This window comes from Chelonia mydas, chromosome 14, assembly GCF_015237465.2.
Source record: "Chelonia mydas isolate rCheMyd1 chromosome 14, rCheMyd1.pri.v2, whole genome shotgun sequence".
NCBI classification, from domain to species: Eukaryota; Metazoa; Chordata; order Testudines; family Cheloniidae; genus Chelonia; species Chelonia mydas.
In genome coordinates this window covers 26,700,479-26,718,243 of record NC_051254.2, presented here as the reverse complement: position 1 = coordinate 26,718,243, position 17,765 = coordinate 26,700,479, and the positions used below count along the sequence as shown (strand labels likewise).

Sequence of the window (17,765 nt, the reverse complement as noted above, 5' to 3'; positions counted from 1 at the left end):
ACAGAACCATTCCCTGGATCCATTCTTATAGCTGTCTTCCCCGGAAAGCAGTCTGGCAAGTGTTCCTGTCAGCTCATTGCTAAGTTATCTCTCAAAACACTAGAGTTTTCAGGTGCCTAAGTAGCCCCTGGAATCAGGGTGAAATTATCCTCCCCGCCACCACCAAAATTTGAAATGGTGCCCCGGAGTGCACGGTACCCTACCGTGCTTTCCCCATAGGAACTGCATGAACAGGCAACTCTGCAAGTTATCTGCATGCCTCTGCAAGTGACCCCCATGCCTCTCCATTTCCTTGGCCACATGTATCCTGTCCCCATGCTGGCGGCTAATCCAGAAAAAGAGGGAAAGAGCTCACCACTGCGACCACCTGAGGGGGGTGTTGGGTTGAGATCAGCTGGTCAAAGCAGGCAATAGGGACAGAATCTGAGACTTGAAGCTCCTCGAGTGACCTCTGACCTTTCTAGACCTGCCCTTCAATCAGACACAGCGATTGTAAAGTTGAATGTGATAGTAACTAGACCCATTTGAAACCCTTCACCACACAAGACAAAGCCCGTAGGATTCATCATGAACTATTTATTTCTCCTCCCCTGGCTCCCTGCAGCCACCAGCCACCTTGGAGCTTTCCCTCGTCTCTCCCAGGCTGGGCTCACTTGATGGCAGGAGCTCAGCGGAGGGTCCAGCTTTGCTCTTTCGCTTCCATTCTTCACGTCTTTGGGTGGCTGCATTGGCAACTGAGCAGCCTGATGGAAACACTGAGTCCTCTGTCTCGGCAGGCAGGCCCAGCCGCCAAAGCCAAAGGCTCCCTGAGAACAGGGGGAAGTTCGCCTGAACTCTCAGGAGTGGAGGCTGGGCCCAGAGGGTAGGGTTACCATATTTGAACTTTCAAAAAAGAGGACACTCCGAGGGTTGGGGGGGGGAGTTGTAGCCCTGCCCCCTATCTACTCCCTCCCACTTCCTGACCCCTGACTGCCCCCCACAGAACCGCCAACCCATCCAACCCCCCCAGTCCTTGTCCCCTGATCGCCCCCTCCCAGGACCCTGCCCTCTATCTAAGCCTTCCTTCTCCCTGTCTCCAACTGCCCCCTCCTTAGACCCCTCCACCCTAACTGCCCCCCTAGAACTCCACCCCTTACCTGTCCCCTGACTGCCCTGCCCCCTATCCGCACCCCTGCCCCCTGACAGACCCCCGGCTCTCCCACACCCATCCAACCACTCCCTGTCCCCTGACTGCCCCCGCAGAACGCCCAACCCATCTAATCCCCCCTGCTCCCTGCCCCTGACTCCCCCTCCGAACCTCCGCCCCGTCCAACCCCCCCCCGCTCTCTGTCCCTTGACTCCCCCGACCCCTCTTCATATGCCTGACAGGCTCCCCCCAGAACCCCTCACCCATCCAACCCCTCCTGCTCCCTGTCTCCTGACTGTCCCTTGGGACCCCATGCCCCTTCTCCAGCCCCCCCGGCCCCCGTTCCCTGTTGCTCAGAGCACTGTGTCTGGGGTGCAGAGCCAGACACAGTGCCGTGCTCCCCCGCAGAGTGCGCAGCTCCCCCTCCGCCCCCAGAGTGCTGCATTGGGAGGGAAATCCTGGACCTTTTGAGAGTTTTATAAATTCCCCCTGGAGGGCAATTTAAAACCCAAAAAGCCGGACATGTCCGGGAAACTCCGGACGCATGGTAACCCGACCACAGGGACTCCAGGATCTGCAGCTGCTGCCACCTGTATGGTGAATCTTCCAACTCATCACCAACCAGCTCTTCCCCATTCTGCAGCCTGGCCCCACAGTCTGACTGTGCAGGAGAACAGAAACCCTTTGGGACAGCAGGAGAGTCTCCTCAATGCCGCACTCTTCGCATGGCTTCCCGCGGTCACCGTGAAACACGACTACCCTGCCCCCAGGAGTCTCTCAAGGAGCTGCCGGCGCAGTCACTGGGCACCCACTCGTAATGGTCTCGGGCAGTGGCATTGCAGAGGGAGCTGAGCAGACCGTCCCTTCTGTGACTTCCTGAATTGCTGCCAGGACGGATTCTCCTCTGCGCTAGGGAGAGTCCCCGAGGATAAGCAGCTGTGGTGGGGGAGGGGGCAAAACAAGCTCTCCCCCTGAGCCCTTGACTAGCAGGCAAGCAGGACTCTGGGAGCCAAGGAATCGGTGTGTCTTGCTGGGAGAGCAGAGCTGGAGAGCAGAAAAGGGCATTGGAGGAATTGTAGAAAAGTCAGTGTCATGGCTGGGTCATGGGCAGCCAGACCTCGTGCTCAGAGGCAGAGTCCACACTCACAAGACAGGAGTCGAGAGTCAGCTGGGTCAGGACAGTGGAAGAGCAGAAGCAAAAGACCAAATTGTGTTCAGAACCTCAAGTCAGGTGAGTCACCCTGAGTCCGGATGCCAGGAAATCAAGCCTGGGGAGTGGGAGCAGGAACAGCCAACACACGGTCCAGAGCCGGGGAGGAGCTCGGCTGTTCAGACAGCTTCTTCTTCCTGCTGCTGGTTTAAGGAGGTCCTGGGGGCCGATTAGCTGCTCTGGGACTCTGCCAATAGGAGCCTCAGACTGGGTCTGGACTTTGTCAGTCCTAGCTAAGCAGTTTTTCGTAGGCTTCCAGGTGGCTTGCTGGAGGGTGGCTGCTCCCAGGAACCCTGCAGACCTGGGTTAATGACCCATGGGTCAGGACAGTGAGTGACCTCTCCCCGCTCAAACCTCCTGCACAAAACAGTCTCCAGGGTCCCGGATGCATCCTCTGAGAAGAAAAAAACACAGTCATGAGGACAAATAGGCTATGAAACAGGAGCCCCCTCTTTGTTGCAACAGCCCCAAGTGCCCAGAAGAGTGGACGGTTCTTACCTCCAGGAGATGCCTGGGATCTTCCATCTAAGCCTCAATGGGACCCCTGTTGCTTGGTCTGACAGGAGGAGATCATCTGTCCCCACTGCTCCCTGTGCTGGGCTGGCTGCAGCACACATCTGTGTAAGAGGCTGGGCCAGAGAGATGTTACAATCAGGGTCCAGGCACCCCAGAAGGAGAACAGAGGGTCTGAAACCAGAAGACGAAGCAATCAAATCAGCGGATTCGACAGAGAAGTTTTCTACCCTACAGGGACATCAAAGAAGGTCTGTTAGGAAAGCTGAGATGTTAGTCTGGAAACTGCTAAGGCAAAGATTGTGACTTGTTAAGATTCAGTTTTAGTCACTACAAAGTGTGTTGTGTTTTGTTTGTCTGTTTGAAATGTGTCTCTTTCTCTTGCTTAGTATCACTTAAATCTCTTCTTTGTTACTATGCTTCCCAAACCACCTCAGTGTTGTGTGTTCGAGTGAAGTGTGAGTCTCCAGCCTACCCAACAGGCTGAGCTGTGCCCTGTCTCTCTGAAGGTAGCAAATCATTTCTGAGCGGTGCTGGGCTCAGAGTCCAAGGGCAGTTCACCAGACATCTCCTGGGAAGCCCAAAGAGACCAAAGGAGCAGGAGAGATTCAGGCCCCACTGACCCATGGGAACTTCCCACAGAAGAGGCTACACAGGGCTCTAGACACAGCCACTTTGGGTGTGTACCAGAGTTCACTCACCGCTAGATGCTGGCCAGGCCTCGTGTCATCGCTTTCTCGCTGGGCTAGCAACCCCGCTGATACTCACTCTTGCAGTTTGTTGGCTGGGAACTCAGCCCTCCAACCAGGTAACTGTCCTTTACTCCACTCCTTCCTGGGTCGTCCTCCTTGCAAACAAAGTCCCAAAATGTCTTGAACAGAAACAAGGCCTTCCACCCTCGTGGGGAGTTCTTCCTCAGCCTGATTTCGGTTCGGCCTGCCCTTCTTGGGTTTCTATGGTCTTCTATGTCCCCTTCCTTAGGGACGGTGAGAGAAGCCAGTCCTACCCTGGACTCCAGGGTTTGGCCCAAGGCCGTCTACTGAACAGCTCGCTCTGCTTCTGGACTTTTGCTGCTGTTTTCCCTTGTTTCCTCTCAGGTGGGGATCACTTGGTCATCAATTTGGCCTAGCCCCAGGCTAGGCAGCCATAGGCCAAGACACCCTGTTAGATACCCTCCTCCTTCAAATCCGGTCCAGCCCGGCTGACAGGTTTGCTGAGGGGATGGTGAAACCCCATTGCTGATCAGAAGGAGGTCAGAGTCTGTTCTCTAGGAGCTGAAGGTCCGTTTGTCCTGCTGCGGGAAGTGGAGCTGGAGGGCGGAGATGTTAGGTGAAAGAGACTGCATGATGGAGTTGGAGACTGAGGGACGGGAGCCTCCTCCCAGAAACGCTCCCAGGAGAACAGGTTTGAGGAGGAGTTCTCTGGGGAGCCTCTTGCTTGGAAAAAAACAAGGGTGGCACATTTATGAAGATGTCTCTGTCCCAGGGATGGGGGAAGCTCCCAGCCAGGCTATGCAGCAGGGATCCCATTTCTCCCGCAAGAAACCCATTATGCCCAAAGAAGTCAATGGCTCTTACCTCCAAGAGGGAGCGGGGTCTTCCCTCTCAGCCTCTTTGAGAACTACCACTGCTTGGCTTCCTAGGACAAGGGACCTGTCCCCACTGCTCCCTGAGGTGGTTCAGCTTCTGACTGCACCCATCTGGGAGGCTGTCACACACCCCAGGGCCTAGAAGACATGCGGGGAGGAGGCTCCTCTTCATGTCAGACTCTGAGAGCCCAGAGAAGGGCCAAAGGAAGAATAAAGGGCAGGAGATGAAGCTAGCCCGGAGCCTCTGTCCCATCCTCACCTCCTCAAATGTGGAGCTTCCTGAGCTTCAGTTGGGCAGACAGTCTGTAGCCCTGACCCAAAGGTCCTTCTGCGCCATATGGGGCAGGAAGATCTCTGCCTGGGAGCACGGGGAATGGGATGGGGGTGAGATCAGGGAAAGAGGGGAGGGATATGGGTGTGAGGGAAAGAGCTCCTGCCCCAGATGAAGGAATTCGGGGGGCCGCGGGAAGGACCCAGCTCCACAGAGAGGGGAGAGAGTTCCTGTGCGTGCCAGGGGCCTCCATTTCTGCTTCCACTAGCCCCCCATTTATAGTGAGACAGAGCAGTACCTGCAGCAGGGAGCGGGACTTGCTGAACAGGGAGGGGAACCTTGAAGAGCATCAGATGAGCCACAGCCCTTGCAGCGCCTCGGGTATCTGGTGCAAGTGTCGGATCATGTGAAGCTGGCCCATGACCTTGGCTGTGACATCCTCGTGCTGCAGGGGAACGAGAACATGTCAGAGACTGAGACACTCCCCAGGAATCAGGGAGGATGAAGGGCACCTGGAACCAGCACCATCATTTCCACCCAGCAGCTGCTCATGTCTGAGTGGTAGATTCACCCTCCTGACCCCCAGGATGGAGGCTTGCTGTCCTCTCTAGTGACCTCCAGTGCCAACCCCCCTCCTTGTAGGGTGAGCTCCTGCCACTTCCCCATCAGTGCCCCTGACAGCTGTTCCACCTCCAACCCACCTGGGGACACCGCTCAAGTTCGGAGAACCCTCTCTTCCACCCCTACCTCCATCCCCACCCAGGTAGGGCAGGGAGGGGGCTCTAGAAGGGTGGCGGGGGGCGGGAGGGATTCTGGCAGCAGTGAAATGGGATGGGGAGAGCTTGAGACCTTTCCCCAAGACACCCCAGTGACAAAACCTGAAACCACAGGATGGCAGCCCTAGGGAACGGGACAGGTCAGCAGCCCCTGCCGACTGAATCCTCCCAATCTCTCAAGAGTGGGTCCAGCCCTACCAGCAGCAAGACCAGCTTCCCACGCCCATGTGCCTCAGTCAGTCACCATCACCAGTCAGTCCTTGGTCTCCCAGGCTGCCAGGGATGGGAGCAACTCTCGATGGTGGCTCGGGTGACATGGACACTAGGCCATGGGGAAATGGGTGCAGCTCTGTGGGGCAGGAAAGGTTCACAGAGGGCACTTAGGGGACTCTCCTGTCCTTCCCAGGAGTGATAGCAGAGCACCACATCCTAAGAACAGAAGTCCATGAAGGCCAGAAGTCCCCACTAGGCTCCTTGCTACCAGGCCAGCGAATGGCGAGAGGATGGGAAGGAGGCCCTGGGCCCCACCCCAAGCTTCTGAGTCGATTGCAGCTGCTTACCGTGTCCCCCATCAGTTGCTGGGCTTCCCCCAGGAGGGAGTAGACGAGCACCAGCCCAGCCTGGCTGACACGCAGCAGGGGGTCGTGGATGGCCAGCAATGCTGTCTGCACAAAGGATCTTCTCTGCCCGACGGAGAAGAATTTTTCAAAGACCTAAAACCAAGAGGACATGAGGCTCGAGCAGATTGCCCAGAGCCAGCCTCCAAGTCCTGGTGGTACAATGGCGTCTCGTGCCCCAAAGAGTGGGGAAGAGAGCTGCTTTGGCCAAGGCAGTTCATTCCCCAGGAGGCTTTCAGGGTCCCAGGGCTCAGGGAAGCTCCTTTATTAAAAGGTGGCAGATGCTGAGGGACCAAAGCCTCCAGTGGCTCTTTCGGGAAGGCAATTTATGGCAGGGGCCAGGATGGGCTGGAAATGGATCTCTCATGTGTGTGAGCAGGCCCACTCTGCTGTGCAGGGCACAGAGACAACAGGGGACCCTGTCTTGCTTCCAGCAGAGAGATCTCCTGCACCTCAGCGGCTAGAGGAGTTTGTGTGTGCTGTTGGGGGCGAGGGGGTTGGAGCTGACAGACCAAAGGTCTCTTCCCCCAGCTAAGTGATTTCTCTAGTTGCTGGCTATGGCCTCTGCAGCTTCTTGGTTTCTTCAAGGGGAATCCAACCTGCAGCCTGACAAGAACAAGGAGACTCCTGGCCCAGTCCCAGTGTGGGACCTTTAGCACCAGCGTGTCCCACTGGTTGCTGGATGAGGAACTCTGAGCTGGAAATAAGGAGCGGGCTCTTTTCCTGTCTCCAGGAGGCATCCACTGCAGGGAACCCAGCCAGCCACACTCCCTGAGCTGTGTCATGCCCTGGCACAGTGCCCTTACCTCCCCCACTCTGGCTGTATTCTTGTATCCCAAGAGCCTGCTGTCCTGGTGCCAGTCATAGCACCAGAGATCTTCTGCCTCATGTATGGTCAGGCCTGGAAGAGAGAGAGAAAGAGAGAGAGACTTTTCTATTCATTCTGGTTGCAGTTTCTGTGTCCTTCCAGTCCCATTGGTGGCTGCACAGTGGAGTGGAGAAGAACAGAGGCAGAGAGAGACTTGTCCTCCGGCTGCGGTCAGTCTGAGAGAAATGGTCTGGGGTCCCATGATCAACCTGTGGTCACTCTCAGTCCCCTATTGGGTTCCGTGTCCCAGCGGGGTTCCTTACCCCTCTGTTGGAGCAGCAGTTGGTAGAGCCGGTAAGTCCCCTCCCTGGCCTGCCGGCTGATGTCCTTGTCTGGCTCGCTGACAAATAGAGCCAGCTGGGCCACATGGTGACCCATCCGAGGGAACTCGGCTGAGATCTAATGGAAGGGAGAGCAGAAGGGACTCCATCAGCATTTTCCTGTCAGCTCCCTGTCCCCCCTGGGCCAGAGGGCTCCTTCCTCTTAGCCCCTCTGCAGGAGATGCTGGGGGAGAGGAGATTGAGATCGACCCTTCATTTGCTCTGCTGCCAAGGGAGCCCGCAGCTGCTTTGGGATGCCAAGCAGGGGCTGGAGCATGGTCCCCTTAAAGGCCCAGGGACAACACTGAACCAGGACAAGAAGAACTTGACTCAAGCCTAGCTCAGTCCTGCTCTGACTCTGCCTCCCCATGAAGAAGCCTCCTAACCCACAGCCCCGGCAGCAGCAGCAGATCCTGCAGCCCGCTGGAGCCAGCCCGCCTCTGCCTGGAGCCAGCAAGCTGGGCTCGGAGCTCACTTACGTCAAACTCAGGGAGGGTGACTGTGTATCTCAGCAGGGCTGTGCTGCTCCTGATAGCCCTGGCTCGCTCCTGGGACACCCTGGACACGACCCAGAGGTTGACATGCTGTGGGGAAAGGAGGCAGGTCAGACTCAGTGGCCAGCTGCTCCTGCTTTGCAAATGAGCCCCACGCCCCCAGCCCCAGGGGCCTGAGACATTCTGCGCAGGGGGGAATAGCTGAGTCCTTGATGGCAGAGCTTTAGAAGGGGATTCTTTCCCCCAGGACGCAGCTTGTACCCTTCAGGTCACAACTTCTCAGCGTCTCTCTAGATTGGGACAATGTTCGGGGTCGGGGCTGGTCCCCTCCTCCCAGAACTCCTGATTCCTGAACAGTTCACCAGAAAGGAGACTGAACCCTCGGCCCTTCCCTGCTACGCAAATCCTTGGGGGGATGTAGGGAGTGACTGACAGCACAATCCCCCCAGGAATTTCAGAGCAGATCAGAGGGAAGGGCTGATTCCCTGGGCTCCTCCTCTTTCTCTAGGAAGGAGCATGTGCCTCTTCTCTGAGAACCATCTCCCCAATCTCATGGGCTCTGTGTGTTGGAGGGGTGGGGGAAGGGTGGATTTTCAGACTCTCACTCCCCAAGACAGCCAGGAGCCCTGTGCTTAGTGCTCAGCAGAACCAGGCAGAGCTCTGGCTTGGAGTCCCAGCTCCTTCCTCTGTCCCTCAAGAAGGAAGGACCTGACACTGCATTGCACTGAGCTCCCCAACCAAGGACGGCCCACTGGGGACCCAGCTAGGAGGACAGAGTAGAAAATGGATCTTCCAGTCTCTCCTTACCAGTCCCCCAAAGAGTTCAGGTCAAATGGGGCTCACCTCCAAGATGAAGTGGAGCCTGTCTGTGTCTGGGGACTCTGCCAGCAGGTTCCCCAGCATGGCATCCAGGACCTCTGGGATGACTTTGTGCAGAGTCTGCAAAGTATGGGTCAGAGTTAGGGAACCTGGGCCTACACCTGCCACAGGATGGGAAGAGGGGTCTCTGGGAAGCACTGGGGAGACTCCCAAACACATCTCCCGGCCTCTATCCTTCACATCCCACTGCAGGCAATTCACAAGAATTGATGACCCCTGGACCTTTGATCCATGAGCTTAGCAGGTCTCTGCAGAGGGCCTTGTAGGCAGAAGAGTATGAAACAGCCAAGTTGCTATGGATGGAAGCTGGACTTCTGGGCAAAACACGGCTTATGGAAGAAAGAAAGAAAGAAAGAAAGAAAGAAAGAAAGAAAGAAAGAAAGAAAGAAAGAAAGAAAGAAATCCCCCAGGGAGGGGTAATCTCTTCCCTGCTGGAGGGAAGGATCCAACCCTGCAGCTTGTTCCATCTCCGCTACCCCACCCCTAAATCTGGAGCTCCAGCGAATCAAGAGAGCAGGGACCAAGGACCACTCTGGAAGAGGAGGAGGATGGAGGAGGAGGAGGTACCTGGATGCCGGTGGTGTCCTTCTCCGTGCCCAGGGTGAAGACGGAGTGAAGGGCAGCTCGCAAGAGGTGGGTCTCTACGGCTGGCTCCAGGGCAGGTTTCATGGAGCTGGCAAGAGAGAGGAGCTGGTATTAGACTGTGCAGTACAGGGTTGGGACTGTCGCCAACATGGACACCAACCCACAGGGATAGAGGCACAGGCTGGCCAGAATGGAAACTGAGGCACTTAGCTAGGGAATCACAAGGCCAAGGCGTCCCAGACAGACAGTGGCAGGACAGGAATAGCTCCTGTTCCCTGGAGCCTGCTGCCCCTCCTGTATCTGAGCTCAGGAGTGAGCCCCTCCCCAAGGCCCTTGTCATGTTATGGGAGTGAAAAGAAGAGCCCCGCCAGGAGAGAGTGACCCTTCCCACCCCACCATCTCTGCCAGAGGCGCCAGTCTTGGGAGGTGACCTGGGAGGGACAGTGACGGTGACTCCCAGCCTTGGGCCTGAGCAGCACTGGGGTGAGGGGAGGCGGCGGGGTGGGGGGGTGGGGCTGTCTCGGTACCAGAGGTAGCCCACTGCAGCCAGGGAGTGGGCGAGGACAGCGCTGGGTGACGAGTCATCGGGAAGCTCCTCGATGAGCTCCTGTGAGACGCGAAGGAGACAAAGGAGCGTGTGAGATTCAGGCCCGACTGACACCTCCCAGTGAGGAGATGACACAGCCAGTGCCCCACATGGCCAGCAGGATCCCCCACCACCTCCCGCTCCCCCGATTCCTTCCTGCCCATCCGACTTGTCCCCCTTCCCGGATTCCTGCCCAGCTCACTCCCAATCCCCTTCTCTCCTCCTCCCTGCCAAAACTGCCCCCCTTCAGCCCCATCCCGATGACCGAGCTGGGACCATGTGATTCCTTGTCCTCCACTCTCAGCTGCCCTCCAGCCCCACAATTCCCCCCCTGCCCACTACTGACCAATCTCACAATTTCTCCCTTATCTTCTCCCAAGTCTTCAGCCCCAGCAATCCTTGTCCTCTGCTGCCCCCTCCAACACCACCCAGCCCCCACCCATGAGCCCGGCCATTCCCCTGCCAATCCCATGTCTCTCTCCTCCCTCCAGCTGCCGGATGGCGTGTCTCACTCACCACGATCCTCTTCACCACAGCCGTCTTGCAGCAGCGCGGCTCCAGCGTGTCCTCCCCTCTCTCCCGTGCAGCCAGACATGCGGGATAGATGGCCTGAAGGAACAGGAGCTGCTGCCCCTCATCCTGGACCCACCAGGAGTGGGGTATCGTGAGAGAGAACCTGTTAGCTAGGGACCTTCCTACCCTACCCAAACCAGCTCCAGGGCTCAGGCCTCAATGGGGGATTGTGGGGACCCACCTATTGTCCAAATACCCCACCACTCCTACACAAGCAGGATCAGGACTTGGGACAGTGCCTGTGGGGGGAGATGACCTCGGCTGTTGTGGGACAAACACCCCCATCTTGGGGGTCCCACATCATGGATGTAAAAGGGCCCCATTAGGGGTGGTGGATCATGAGGGACAAGACCCTCGGCAGGGGGTGGGGTTGCTGGGAAGGGACAGGGCAATCTTGGTTCCAGCCCAGGTGGGGAACATTTGTACCTTATGTCTGCACTGGAGCTGCTCTCGGATGACCTTGAGAGCAGCTTCATCTTTGGCCATGTCCACCCCTTCCTCCTGCTCCGAATCCAGGGGGGTCCCTGCACCAGGGAGGGAAGGACAGGGGCATGGTGGGCAGAGCAGGATTCAAGACCCCCCCTTTGCACCTCAGGCACCCAGGGCAGATCGGGCCCCAAACCTCCCTCTCAGGGATGCCTTCAGCCCCCAACAGCTTCAGAAGCCCAGAGCAGAGCCCCCCCTCCCCTGCCCAGGACTCCAGGGGAGGTGCCTGTTCCCCCGGCCCCGGAGCAGCAAGGACCAACGTGGCAGCAGCTCTTCACGCCCCCACCACCAGGTCCCCATGCGGAAGGGGCAGCTGTGTGACGGCTGCTGCTGTCCGTGGGGTTCGCGGGGCTCAGGTCAGACACCTGGGCTGGGGACCCCCCCCCCCATATCACTGAGAGAGCGTCTGGGCCCAGGGTGTTCACATCCCGTCCTCACCCCTCCCTTAGCCCAGCCTGGCTCCTCACCTGGAACAAAGCAGTGGCCTCCATCGGCCTGGCTGCTGCCAGAGGCCCAGGTGCTGCCGCTGTCCCAGGCTGAGCTGCCGGTGCTGGGACAGGGACCTTCCCCCTCCTGGCCGGTGGGGGCTGGAAGGGCCTCAGAGACCGGGCAGGGCGATGCCTCCTGATGGGAACGAGGGCTGGGCTCCTGGGGCCGCTGCTGCCCACACAGCAAGCCCCAGAGCCACCCTGCCCGGCGCCCCTCCTGGGATGGGTCCTGTCTGCGAAACCGCAGCCTGGGCCAGCTCCACTGGGGCCTGGTCGGGGCCTCTCCCAACTCGGCGCCTGCGCCGGGAGCCGGGTTCCTTTTCCAGAAGGCCGGGCACTTCCGCCGTCTGGCCTGGACGGGAGCTGCTTCCCCGCCAGCGGGGACGCAGGACTTGCTCTGCCCCTTGGGAAGGTGGCAGCTGCTTCCCTCAGGCTCTGGGGCCACCTGCAGAGCCTTCCTCCGCAACATCCGCAGGAGCCTGGCCATCCTGGAACCGAGCGGGGAGCAGGGGTGAGTCTGGGCTCAAGGCAGCCTTTCACTCCTGGCCCTTTTCCGTCCCTCCTCCTCCCTGCTCCAACCACAGCCGCCCCCTCTGCCCCCACAGGAGTGCAGGGAGTGCCACCTACACACACGAGCAGGAGTTCATTGCATGATCTGCTCCCAACGTTCCCCCTCGTAATCCCTGCTGCTGCAATATCCAGGAAGTCTCATCCTTTTCCAGCAATGGGGTCAGTCCCAAAGACCATCGGTTCCTCTGGACAAGCAGTCCCCTCCTGTCGTCCCAGGCCACTCTCCCACCCAGGCTAGAGAAGGAACAGAACCCAGGAGCCCGGACTTCTCCTGCGAAACCATTCTCCACGTCAAAGTCACAAAGACCCTAAGCACAGGAAGACCAGGGCCCTCCTCATTCCCCATTGATTTCCAGGCTCAGCAGCTCACAGGGTCTGGCCCAGCTCAGAGGCTCTCAGCCTGGGGAACAGTGTCCCACAAGGGAAGGGCTGGGAGCCCCATTGCTGGAACCTTTCCAAACACACTGGAGACGGCTCTGGAGAAGCCCCTGCCCGGTCTAAGAGTGAGGGGCTCTTGGGGGCTGTTTGCAAAGGAAATCCCCCTTTGGAGATAGTCTCTCCCCGTTTCTCCTCTCCCCAGACAGACAGGGGAAGACACCGAGGACCCCGAATGCCACTCACTTGCTCTCAGTGATGGGATGATGGATGGCGGATGTTCAGGGTCAGCAGACGTCCCACGCCCTCCTCCTCACTCTCCAAGCCCAAGGCAGGCTGGAGAGGGTGGTGACCTCAGGAGTTACCCTGCCCAGCCAGCAGGCAGGGTGATGACACGAGGGCGATCGACTGGCTGTGAAAACAAGAGTCTGTCTTATTGCCAAGGGACGGAGAAACTCAGCCAGCAGCAGGGGGGTGCAGAACACTGCCCTAGGGCAGAGGTGACAGCGCCTCCAGGATCCTGACATCCCAGCACTTTACACACCTTCCTGGAGCCTCCCAACCCCGCTGGGCTGTAGCGATGGGACCCCAACCCGACTGACGGCAAACGGGCCTCAGCTACCAGCTCAGGGTCACACTGAGTGTCAGAGCCATGGATGGACCCCTTCACTAACCACTGCCGCACACTCCCTCCCACAGCTGGCCATTGCAACCAGGCCCTAATGTCTGGTCCCCCTGCCTTTGAGAGGGAGGGTCACTCCTGCTTCCATTGCTGCCTCTTGATCTGTGGGACTTTGGGCAAGTTGCTCCCCCTCTCTATGGCTCTCTGGGACTCACGTCCCTGAATGGGCTTTAAAAAAGACAGTGGTTAAAGTTTGGCCCCAACTAGTTCTTGTTTCTCGAGACTAGCCATTTTAGCAAAGTTTAGAGTTCTTGACATTCAGCACCTGGAAACATCCCTTTCTCCTTCGCAGACGGCCTTAACATCCCTTATCTCACCCAGGCTCACTGCTGCCTGGAGTTAGAGAATTGACCCTGTTCCCATTGGACCTACCCAAGGTGTCACACAGCAAAGCGGTGACGGAGCCAGAAAGAGAAGACAACAGTCCTGACTCCTGTTCTAACAGACAACAGGGAGGAGGCAGGGATAAAGCCCAGGAAATCAGGTGTGAACATTTGCATGGAAACCGTTTTCTGTCAGAAAATCCATTCAGACAAAACCACTTTGTTTCTTGAAATCGTAACAAGTAGGAGGAAAATTCTTTGCAAAAATATTTGTTTGCAAAACAAGAGCATCTCCTGTCCGTCACAGCGCATTAAACTGTCTCATCGTACACAAAGGGGAGACACTATGCTCTAGAAAATTAGATGAGATGCTTCAGTCTGAGCTAAGTAGTTGCTGCTCTTTACAATTTCAAAAGAATAAAATACAAATCAAATTGAATATTAGGTCATAATCTGCTATGGCTCAGTGTGATAGGACACCCCCTAGTCTGCACTGCTCCGAGTGACACTCTTCAGTGGATCCCCAGCATCCACCCATGGCAAGGTAGGTGGGAGAGGATTGTTATTCCTACTTGACAGAAGGAGAAAGGAAGGCTGAGAAAGGAGCAGGGACTTGTCTTAGCTGATGCAGCCAGTCAGTAGCAGAGTTGCTCTCAAATGAGCTACAGACCAACAATTGTTCATAGTAATTATTCAGCAAGTATTTCAGAAGAATTGGAATGTCCGAGAGGATCATGAACTGCTCCGAGACAATGACTGGAGAGCAGCTTCAACATTGGTCAAACATATAACTGGTTGTGACTTATTTGCTTGGTCATAAAAGAGAACAACAAAGACCAGAATTTCCTCCCTGTCAACAGCCCCCTCCTCAGCCAATCAAGGTTGGGACTTTGGGGGTGGGAGGCTAAGGGTTCTCATCAAATAGCCCAAAGAATGGCCCTGGTCACCACCGAGGGGATCACTCTCGGAGCACTAGTCCAGTCTCACCTCTCTGTGAGGGCTTCCCACAACCCCCCGCCCCTGGCCCCCGCTCCACCCATAGAGCTCCTGGTGGTGGGAGGAGAGCAGAGGAAAAGGACAAAGGAAGCAAGAAGAGAAAGGTAGGAGGGACAGAGGAAAAGGGAAAACAAAAAGGAGAAACCCCAATGTCCCCAGTAATTCTAAGGGACAAAGTCCTAGGTCGGAAATAAAATACTGCCCCCACAATCTAATGTTTTCCTTTCCTAAAAATCAGCCAGCACCTGATGGATCAGACTGAACAGGTTCCAAACCTCTCCGAGGCTCTTACCTTCTATACAGGGACGTCTGTTTTCGAGCAAAACCACTACAAGAAAAGGAGAAAACTCCGAAGAGGGTCCTCCTTGCGCTCACGTACGTGCAAGTGAATGCTCTCTCAGTCCTCCAGGAGAGACCTCGAGAAGGAGACGTGCTGAAGCAAAGCCACAGGGATCTCCGAGGTTGCCCCTGTCCTGCACCCCTGTCCTGCCTGGCTGATGTCAAGATCTCTCTGTGAGGTCATCGCCTCCCCACCACCTTTGTCCAATAGGCTGAAGTCCTGCCAAAGGCCCTTGTGATGTCACTGCCACACCCACCCCTCCCCTGCAGTGCTGATGGCCTGCCCCTGTCCAGCCACATTGGATGTTTGAGCTGCTTCCCCTGGATCACCCCACTCAATGACACTTCCTTGTGGGGTGACACCGACTACACAGTAGAACACAGAGGTTCTTCCCCAGGCCACAATTAGGTTTCACAAGTTAGTCGACTTTATGGCCAGAAGGAACCGTTCGAGCATTTAATCTGATCCCCTGCGTATCCTAAGGCCTCCTGTATGTCAGAAGAGCTGGCTTTTCTTTTACTCAAACATTTTCCAGAAAGGCATCTAGTCTTTATTCGAAGAGATCAAGAGTTGGAGAAGCCATCATTTCTCTTGGTTCTTTGTGCCAATGACGAACCACCCTCTTACAAATCTGGGTCTTATTGTCATTATACTTGTTCTGATTTCTGCTTCCATCCATGGGGTCTTGTCATGCCTTTCTCTGCGACATAAAAGAGCCATTTATACTCAACATTTTCTCTCCATGAAGTCAAGCAACTCACTTCTCATTCTTCTCTTGTATATACTAAAGATATTGAGGTTTTTCAATGTCTCCTTATAGGGCATCATCCCCATCACTCAGTTATGAATCTTTTCTGCACCCTCTCCAATTGTTTTAACATAATATTCAAAATGTGGACACAAGAACTGGATTCAACATTCCAACATCAGTCTCACCAATGCTCTTTCACTTCCCTTTCCATCCTCACCACTCTATCCAGCCAAGAATGGCTTTAACCTTTTTTAACACAGTTTCACATTGACAGCTCATGTTGAGCAGCTCCTCCACTATGGCCCCAAAATCCTTTTCAGGGTCGCTGCTTTCCAGCGGATTGTCCCCCATTCTGTAGGGTGCCGCCTGACTCCTTTGTTACTGGAGCTATGGGGTTGCATTTGGCTTTATTAAAACCTAATTCTTTAGTAAGTATTTTAGAAGAACTAGCCCATTAGAGAGAGAATCGTGAATTACTCAAAGACAATGAATGGAGAAAAGCGGCAAGAGCAATCAAATACATATTTGGTTACGGCCTAGTTCCTTGGTCTTAAAAGAGGGTAACAAGGACCTGAGCCTCCTCCCTCACAATAGCCCCAAGCTCCCCCAATCAGCATTGAGACTCTGAGAAACAGAAAGCTGAGAGTTCTCACCAGATGTCCCGGGTCACCACCGGAGAGAGTCACTCTTAGAGCACCATTCCAGCCACATGTCTTTGGGAGGGCCTCCCGCAATGAGAGTTGGAGTGCAACCCCCCCCCCCGCCCACCCTCCGTCCCCAACTCCAGACTCACAGACAGGTCCTGGTGGTGAAAGGAAAGCAGGGGAAAAGGACAAAGATGCAAGAGAAGACGAGAAAGGAGGGAGAGACAGGAAAAGGGAAAACAAAATGGAGAAACCCCAATGTTCCCAGTAATTCTAAGGGACAAAGTCCTAGGTCGGAAATAAAATGCTGCCCCCACAATCTAGTGTTTTCCATTCCTAAAAATCAGATGGCACCTGATGGATCAGACTGAACAGGTTCCAAACCTCTCCGAGGCTCTTACCTTCTATACAGGGACGTCTGTTTTCAAGCAAAACCACTACAAGAAAAGGAGAAAACTCCGAAGAGGGTCCTCCTTGCGCTCACGAATGTGAAAGTGAATGCTCTCTCAGTCCTCCAGGAGAGACCTCGAGAAGGAGACGTGCTGAAGCAAAGCCACAGGGATCTCCGAGGTTGCCCCTGTCCTGCACCCCTGTCCTGCCTGGCTGATGTCAAGATCTCTCTGTGAGGTCATCGCCTCCCCACCACCTTTGTCCAATAGGCTGAGGTCCTGCCAAAGGCCCTTGTGATGTCACTGCCACACCTACCCCTCCCCTGCAGTGCTGATGTCCTGCCCCTGTCCAGCTACATTGGATGTTTGAGCTGCTTCCCCTGGATCACCCCTCTCAATGAGCGTTCATTGTGGGCTCAAGCCGAACACAGTAAAACATCAGAGGCTTCTCCCCATGCTATGCTCAGTTTTTCATAAATTAGCAGACTTTATGGACAGAAGAGACAATTAGAGCATGTCATCCGACCCCCTGCATATCACATGCTTTCTGTAAAGCATAGGAGCTAGTTTTTGACTACACACGTTCCAGAAAGGCATCTAGTCTTCATTAGAAGACATCAAGAGGTGGGGAATTCCCACCACTTCCCTTTCTAGTTTCTTCCTTTGGTGATTCATCCTCACGGTTGAATATGTGTGCCCTCTTTCGAATACGAATTGGTCTCTTTTGAGTTTCCAGCCACTGGGTCTTGTTATGCTTTTCTCTGCTAGATTAATGAGCCCTTTAATACCCGATATTTTCTCTCCATTAAGTCACTTCAACACTTCAGTGACATCATCTCCCTATCTTTTTTATCATCTAAACAGGCTGAGCTCTTTCAATAGCTCATTCGCAGGCATTTTTCTCCAGCCCTCAAAACGTTTCGTTGCTTTTTGCTGCCCCATCTCCAATATTTCAATTTTTTTTTTCAAAGGTGGACGCCAAAACTGGATGCAGGATTCCATGATCAGTCTTCCTCATGGTGTGTCACCTCCCACTGCACCTCACTGCTCTTTTCATACATCTAATGATGGCTTTAGCCCCGTTCACCACAGCATCACTCTGGGTGCTCATGTTGAATGGCTTGCCCAGCATGGCCCCGAAATCCTCTTCACAGTCAGTGCTTTCCTGGATACACTTCCCCACTCTGTAGGTGTGGCCTGCATGCTTTGTCGCTAGCTATAGGACCCTTCCTTTGGTTCTTTTCCAACTTGTTTTCTTTGAATGGCTCCAGCTTATCAAGGGATCCGATTGCTCTGTGTCACTGCCCTGTCCTCA

The 17,765-nt window shown here is 55.5% G+C and overlaps 1 protein-coding gene across 1 annotated transcript; it reads right to left on the bottom strand.

The window, feature by feature from the left end:
* Window positions 1-1,460: 1,460 nt before the first annotated feature.
* On the bottom strand, window positions 1,461-10,872 carry LOC119567727 (maestro heat-like repeat-containing protein family member 1). The gene is made up of 14 exons (XM_037914968.1): window positions 10,833-10,872; window positions 10,350-10,472; window positions 9,775-9,854; window positions 9,230-9,335; window positions 8,627-8,722; window positions 7,769-7,873; window positions 7,233-7,368; window positions 6,908-7,002; window positions 6,045-6,197; window positions 5,007-5,153; window positions 4,427-4,617; window positions 3,551-4,285; window positions 2,835-3,080; window positions 1,461-2,730 (listed from the first exon to the last, which is right to left on the bottom strand). Exons 4-10 carry the CDS (start codon window positions 9,329-9,331, stop codon window positions 5,058-5,060), a joined length of 783 nt encoding a protein of 260 aa, XP_037770896.1. The 5' UTR covers window positions 9,332-9,335; window positions 9,775-9,854; window positions 10,350-10,472; window positions 10,833-10,872; the 3' UTR covers window positions 1,461-2,730; window positions 2,835-3,080; window positions 3,551-4,285; window positions 4,427-4,617; window positions 5,007-5,057.
* Between the last annotated feature and the right edge of the window lie 6,893 nt (window positions 10,873-17,765).